General features: G+C 32.2%; 1 protein-coding gene across 1 annotated transcript; it reads left to right on the forward strand.

Annotated features, from left to right (window-relative positions):
• The first annotated feature begins 1,086 nt into the window (after positions 1-1,086).
• On the forward strand, positions 1,087-5,407 carry LOC137927263 (uncharacterized). Its single transcript, XM_068771043.1, has 3 exons — positions 1,087-1,545; positions 3,841-4,110; positions 4,955-5,407. Exons 1-3 carry the CDS (start codon positions 1,087-1,089, stop codon positions 5,405-5,407), a joined length of 1,182 nt encoding a protein of 393 aa, XP_068627144.1.
• Positions 5,408-8,173: the final 2,766 nt, after the last annotated feature.

Below are 8,173 nucleotides of genomic sequence, written 5' to 3' on the forward strand. Positions count from 1 at the left end.
ATCAAACGTATTACGCGTAAAAAAACTATTACTTAAAACCACTGTCGTTATGTGATAATTCTTGTCTAGAATTTGATTTGCAGATCGAAACTATTCGTTATATATTTATTTATGAATAATATTACGGTTCATTCTTGTGAACCGATGCAAGGGCGGCTTAACCTATAGTGCCAAACAGAAATTTGATAAATATCGCTTTTATTTCGCTTACTGCGCGTGAAACATGAACCATCGCGGTTCGCCGCTTAGTTTCGCAATAGAGATGTGCTACAGGCATAAAAACAATGAGTGCTATTCTGCCGTCATAAGAAGAAAGGCCGTAACTAATACCATACAGTAAGCCGTACCTTTTTATGAAAATTGCTTGTTGGAATATGAAAAAACTTTCTTGTTACAACGGCAAACTTAATAGTTATACCCGCAGGGGGGGGGGGGACAGGCCTAGGGGGCGCCAGGGTTTCATTGCACACGGGCGCTACACGAGCTAGAACCGCCCCGAACCGATGCACAATGAAGACGAATTAGCAAGCTGGACAAGCTTAGGATTTCAATGACAGCCAAACTAAAATCCCATTACCGACTCTAGTGAATGAAATAAAAAATGCATCTGTCCGCCCTGAGGTTCTATGGTAGCCCCCGAAATTTACTGTAAAAAAGCCTAGGCTAATTTACTTCATTACTGTACCATTTCGAAAACAATAAAACTCAAAATTTCATTGTAATAACAGCATTTGTCTTTGGCAAAATACATTATGTTCTTTTTTCAAATTTGCACCAATCCTAACCTAAAAAAGATAAAAATAAACACTTGGCTTATATTATTAATAACAAGAATAATTGTAAATGATGTGGCCATTGAATGAGCGGATTTAATTACATCACTGGTTTACTTGCCGATTAACGTCACAACCATAAGGTATATTATATAAACATAACGTCACAACACTAGTCGGAAGTGTAAACAAATTTTATCGTCGTGCTGAGAAAAGGGGTGTACTGTTTGTAAATACGTTCATATTCCGTCTAAATTCAGTCTTTAACAGTTTTCCGAGAACATTTAGGTAACCGACATCGGATTCCCAGCTAATGCATTCCAAGAACACGACGTTAATTATTTTAATTATATATATTGCAACATTAACTAATGCTATTACCGTAATCGCTAGCGAACAAGAACTAAATTCTATTCCGGAATATGACGAAGGATCTTTTAAGAAAGAAAGCGACGGTTTACGGAGAAGATTTTTAACAAACAAAATTGAAAATGAAAAAGCTAGATTTATAGATCAGTTATCTAATGATACTATTTACGTTGATGGAATACCGCATTTTTATATCAGAAATGGGAAATCGCAAAGGAACAAAATGGAGACCGCATTCAAATCTCTATTAGGCATGAAAGGTATCAAATATACTTTCAGAAGGGGTTTTCACTGGAGAACATGGAGAGAAATAGAGAAAGAAGGCAACAAAACACTAATCTGCTACACTTGCACAGGTTCAATGAATACTACATGTAAAGGGTGTTTTAATAGTGGATATTGGGTAAGACTGATCAAAATCTATACACAAGTAAGAAATCCACATATATATGTCGATATCTCTGGAACCATAATGGTTAGACACTTGATATTTGGTAACAATATTTAGTTTAATAAGATGATGTCAGGTAAGGATTTTACGAAATTCTACCAGTAAAAGGATTTGAAAAAACATTCATTAAAAAAAGACGATGTAGTCTCTGTAACGGTTGAATATAAGTAAATATAAAACCAAGACCACAAGGTAAACAAACGTACATATTGATAGAACAATTTAAATAATAACAATAGTGTGGTGCATGTTCGTTGTTAAACGGAACATTATCTTAGTTTTAAGGTAATATTCGCAGTACGCCGGGTCAAGTCGGACTCGCAATAGAAGGCTGCCTATTAGATTTAAAAACACCAAGCGCCCATATTGCATTTGCACAATGCATATTTTCCGAGGAGAGCTCTTATAGTTTTAAAAATTGGGTAGAATATTTAGCATATTAAAAATAACAATAAATGATGTAATTACTTCAATAAAAGCAGTGCAGGCCACGCGAGACAGGCGGGGGATAGAATATAATAATAAAATAATAGACATAACAATCATGTTAGGAAATTGTCCTGGCCAAAATACATGATGCCACGGCTCATGACAAATGTCGTATGGCACAACTATATTATTATTTTTTATTTAAGAACGCTTCATATTGCTGGCCACTGCGGCCACAATACTTTGATTAAAATAATTCTTGCTAAAAAACGCAATCGCAGCGTTTGCCACTGTAAACTTTTTTATACTCCACTGCTTCGACGTGCTGCAACTGCTCAGCCTGGGTACGGCCGTATGACGTGTGAATTTAATTTCTCCCTCAATTTTATTTAAGGGTGTTCCACAACTCCGTGGCGGAGAGGGGGGGAGGGTGTATCTTTTATTTAACCCTTAGTAGCCTGATTAACGAAAGTGATTTTCTAATATTCCTGTGTTTGCTTGACGGTCTAGATGAAGGGAAAAATAGATTTTTTTTTAATTTCGTTGGAAAGAATATTACACAATATATATAGAATACGTACAGCCAAACTATAAAAAAAACTAATAGTAATGTGAACATTCGGTTTAAAAGATTGGTATCAAAATTGAAACGCTTGGTTATTAAGGGTTAAAAACGCTTCGTGTTGCTGTTTTGGCATTTGATCGGTCTGAATTTCATAAGCTTTATACATATATATATATATATATATATATATATATATATATATATATACAGACAGTTGGAGTTACGAATTTGCCGACCATTTCCCCAAAGTACTTCACCGTCCCAGTTTAACCAATCAGGAAATTTATTAATTTTCCAAAACGATTTAAAACCAGTTAGCGTATAAACATAAACATCAAAATTCTCTTCGAACTTTTCATAGTTTTAATTAGTGTATAAATCTGTGTGATTTTTTTTGCATAAAACGCTATTGATATTTTATCGAAATTTTAACTAATCATCAAAAATTGCCACACCTAAAAATTTGCTGTGCTGAGTCCGGACTATGCCTAAATCTGGCTCTGCATATATATTAAAATTCTAGATATATAGCTAAAAAATACATTATATAAAGCCTATATAAATTATATATATATACGTTTAACGGCTATCGAAGATGACGAATGCCTCAAACGCATAGTTATTGACATTCTTGTTTATGTCAATGTACATTAAAATTGATTTATGTCATGAATATTTTCAATTATTTATTTTTACAACTCTTAGTGTTAACAGAAATAATTGAACGTTGTATACAGGTTGATTGGTTAAAGGAGTGAATGTGTACCTTTTCTCTTCTCTCTCCTTGTCTCTCTTTAAAGCTTTTATGCATGGCTCCTACCAACCCGTGGTCCTATAAAGTAATCATACTAAAATCATCATAATCATTTCATTCATAAGGCATCCACAACTGGACTTAGGTCTCCATCGTAGATTTCCAATATACTTCTACTCTGAAATATTTAACATTACTTTTTCAATGCGACAGATCAATTACTTCTGGCAGTACAAAGTCTGCAGGGTCAGATATTGAGCAATAATTAATTTTAATATGTAAAAATTGGAATTTCTAAAATGTTTTCTTACTATTTTATTTTTACGTTAATAATTATTTCTGAACTTATTGATTTTCGGACAGCGTGTCATCATTATCATTTTAGCCACATTATCAACAATTTAAACATTGATTGATAGAAAAAACTAAGCTATATGTTCCCCATTTTAAAGCTTTTACACCTATTATTATACAGGGTATAAAACTTTTGACTTTGCAGATAATAGAAGATAAACCTCCACCATGCCCGTACGAAATATTATCTATGCCCAACGAAAATCAGATTTGTTCAATACATTTCACTCAATATAACAATATACCGAGTCTATGTCCTACTTTGATAAATATTAATGATTTATTATCAACTTGCAATAATCCAATAGAAACAGATTATAAAATTACACGTAAATATAACGATGAGACTTCAGCACCAACTTTAGATGTCATCTGCAAAGGACGGGCAAGCTGTCGAATTTCAACGTATTACACAGTAAGGTTCAATTTTAAAATATTTCGAATTAATATAAGAATATATAAATAATATTAAAAATACTAATATTTCCCTAAAGTAAATAACTATGACAATGAGTTAAAATAAGCAAATTAACAAAAGTAACTATTTTCTGAAGTCTGGATGTTTTGTTTCTGCGAACTAGCAGCAATAGCTATATAGCTCTTAACAATTAAATACACTATATGGCTATTAGCAATTAATTAAAAATCCATTTTTTTTTTCAAATATTACATCATTGTCATGTTCAGCCTATTATACTTCCTAAGAATAATAAAATTTGGGCTAAATACTATAGTAACGAGTTCGGCGAAAATTACTCTTGAACGTCTGTCATACTCTAAAGGGGAATATTAAGTACAGTAACAAAATATTATTTCTTTGCAAAATATACTCTTACAACATAAAACCATTTTTTTGAGTACAATAGCGTGTTTTTAATAAAAACATTTCTACTTAGGCAAAACTAAATCACAATATAACGATCGCATATAACTTTTACATATATATTATTTATGTAAAAGTTATTTGAGCATTACACATTTACACAAAGTCATACAAGACGCAAGTCACTTCAAACCGATACAATTGGATATCAACGGGGAGGGGCCTATGTGTAGCAATGGACGTCTAACTATTGAGATAATGATGAAATCTCTTATTCCCTTACCACGGTGATATAATTTAGTGAATAGTGAAATTTTTGCACCTACCGATTATCAGTTACAGTTGTGAAAACAACATGAACCGCTTAACATTTAACACATTTTAAAATATGAGCAGTAAAATAATTTTTGTGTATGACAATTCCAACATATTTCAGGTGTTACCAGATTCAATATTGTTCAGGATCGTCAATAGTTCAAGTCATATAATATATTCCAGGGTTATGAAAACTGGTCATAAAAATTATATTTGCGTTGATAATTGTGGTATTATGGACAAAATAACTAAAACGGTAGCGAAAAATGACTCGCCGTTGATTCTGAATTTATTGAAAACAAATGAAATTTCACATAAAAATAAAAGAGAGTATAATTCTAGCAACAATAAAACAAACAATGTACATAAGGTTACCACGAAAGTTTCAAATAGTTTAGTATTTAGGACCAGAAACATGAAAAATGCCCTCAAAAATTTATCAGAAATTGCCAAAAAATCATTTAGGACAACTTCCCGTCCAGTTCTGGGCCAAAAAAAATTATTTACAAAGTCATTGTGTAAGAAGCTATTAGAGGCCTATACAGAAGAAAACAGTGATACGGTAGAAGTTTAAAATATACATAAAATGATGATTGCGCTTTTGTACTTTTTTTGCTACCTTTTATGTTTTATTTCCATATATTATATTTTTAGACCTTAATCGAATTTCGATTAATTACATATTTCTCAAAATTATTTTATATTTTATTATTAAGAAAATTTATGTATTACTTTATACAAAGTATATACGTACCTATCTGTGGATTAATTATTATTAATTGGAAACAAAAGTCAGCTGTGCTAAATATAGCGCAGTGATGCAATTAACGATTCCACGTCTTCGGAGCGATTCGCTTAAAGCGCTTTACTTTGTATGATTCGTATTGATTACACGGTGAGATTGCGTATGAACCGGCATATTCTAGGCGTGCGAGGAAAAATGCTAGTCTATAAAATATAACAGGGAATGCAACATGAATTCATAATTTTTAAATATAGTTTTGTGATTGTTTATGTAGTTTTAGATGAAATAAATGTAGTTTTTTGTAAGAAAATTGGCAGAATGATTGTAACAGCTGCCACATCTTTAAAAAAAAGTTACGATTGACATTGTCAATAACAAGTTTTGACGTAATGTGTTATTTTATTTTAGTTATCAAACCTTTATTTCTTGATTTTTATTTAATTTGCATGTAAACTTAAATTTTTATATACAGTAATACTGCGATATTTATAATTTGTGATTTTTTAAAGGTAAGTGAAATCAACTGTAAAAGACATACGAAAGTTAACATAGTTATCGGTTTAGTAAAACATAGTTTGTACTGGTACGCCGTGACATCAAATCTGTCTTTTATAATTTATTGTTGGTTCGTTACGTTTTTCTTTTCTTTGTCTGATGAGGCAATACACATTGAGATACACTTCATTAATTTTTTTATATTAGACAATGTTATTATTATCCCGTCGTGAATTACATACATAAACTAGGAAATCTTTGAGAAAAATATAAATTACCATATTGGTTGATAATTTCATACTAAATTTCCATTAATCAATATTGTTTTATGGGTATTATATTAAATTTCTAGCTGTTAGTCAGTGGCAATAAGAAAAAAATACACAAAGAACCAAATCAAATTTCCTGAAAACATGTCTCATTATATAAGTAGCAGAATATGCATAGTGAGAGTCTTTACTTGATCTTTCTTTAGAAATAAAGGGTTATAACCTAGATTCTTTCAAGTGGGGTCTATAAAAGTGTTAAGCTATCATCATAATTTCAGGTGTAAGATACTGCTGGACATAGGCTCACTGCATAGTTTTTAAATACTACTGACCTGAAGTGTTCTATATCATGTGCCTTCTGATGACTGTCTAACAAAACCGTCTGTCTACTTTGTGAGTGGACATCTTACATTGCGCTTGCTAGTCCATGGCGTTTACTCCAGAATCTTAAAGCTCCAACAGTATCTGTTCCGCCTGCTGTGTGGTAAGCCTGCCTTTACTTTAATTTGTTAATCAGCAAAGCTACCTCGGTTACTTTTGTTTCTTTACAGATCTAATATTTAGTTTGATTTCTTCAAAAAATCTAGAGCTAGTTTTAGTTATGTAAACAAACAAAAAGATGGCATGTTTTATAGCTCTTTGTAATACTAATATGTTAATCATATAGAAGACAAAGTGTTTATTATTTAATATTTTTAATTAACTATTTATTAAATATTAAATATTAAATATTTTAATAAACATTGAAATAGCCTGGAGTAGAATACATTATTCTGTAGGTGTGCTGCTATCTTCTATGAAGTAATTTACAGTGTAGCAACCCTTACCACACACCTTTTTTTATATTTATGATCAGCTAGTTAGCTTTAATTAAATTTGATGATCATGTTTGTTTTTAGGGATGAACCACTTTCCACATTGTGATATCTCATTCAACAACAATTTTAAACTGTATTTTTAGGGCCGTTCAATACAATTTAGCCTACTTCATTTCGGGCAGATCTGCCCTATGCACTTGGGGAAATCAGACAAATATGTCCATAGGCATTCAACAGATTAAAGGATATACAGAACCTTTCAATCAGTTCATAAACACTTGGAAATGTTCTGTATTTCTAATACATGACAATAACACAAAAATTTAATGGTTTCAGATAAAAAGTGCAGCCTTCTGTAATGTAAAATGACCAAAGGGGCAACAATTACGACAAAAGAAGCCAAACATCCAGCCAAGAATAATATCCATTACTGTCCAATTTGCTCAAAGACAATTGCTGGTAACTATTTTAAGTTTAAAGCACATATGTACACTCACAACGAGGTGAAGTCTAGATTTACATGCAGGTATTGTCCCAAAGAGTTCTACAGGAAAGACACGTATGATGTTCATCAGAGAACACACGAAGCCAAAGGAGCGAAAAAGATGCCGCAAGCGAATCTTCGCAAATTGTTCATATGCGACATCTGTAACCAAAGTTTTAGCTTCAAGTATTGCCTCATCATTCATCTAAAAACACATGACCCCAAGTTCCAGCCCAAATGCGAAACGTTCCCTTGTAAAATTTGCGACAAAGTTTATTGTGAATATCGCCTATTTTTGCGACACGTCAGAAAGACGCATTTCAATTTTCAAGGTAAAGAGTCACTGCATGGAGACAAGCTACCAAATGGGTCGTGGGTGGAACCCGTCAAACAAACAGACGTTTACGTAGAAATGACAAAACTGACAGATAACGTCATTGTCATTAAACGAATTGCACAGATTAAAAATGAGGCGGCAGAAGTGAAAGACGACAAAGATGAAATAGGACTGAAAAATATTTTTGACAAC

This window comes from Battus philenor, unplaced genomic scaffold (genome assembly GCF_028537555.1).
Source record: "Battus philenor isolate CCGP_79_NKW_IND1 unplaced genomic scaffold, ilBatPhil1.0.hap1 SCAF_30, whole genome shotgun sequence".
Classification (NCBI taxonomy): domain Eukaryota; kingdom Metazoa; phylum Arthropoda; class Insecta; order Lepidoptera; family Papilionidae; genus Battus; species Battus philenor.

Excerpts from the sequence above, each read along its gene's own strand:
- LOC137927263 (XM_068771043.1), top strand. The coding sequence starts at position 1,087 with ATGCATTCCAAGAACACGACGTTAATTATTTTAATTATATATATTGCA. Across the intron at positions 1,546-3,840 it reads GTTTTAATAGTGGATATTGG|ATAATAGAAGATAAACCTCC; the intron begins GTAAGACTGATC and ends TTGACTTTGCAG. Across the intron at positions 4,111-4,954 it reads GAATTTCAACGTATTACACA|GTGTTACCAGATTCAATATT; the intron begins GTAAGGTTCAAT and ends AACATATTTCAG.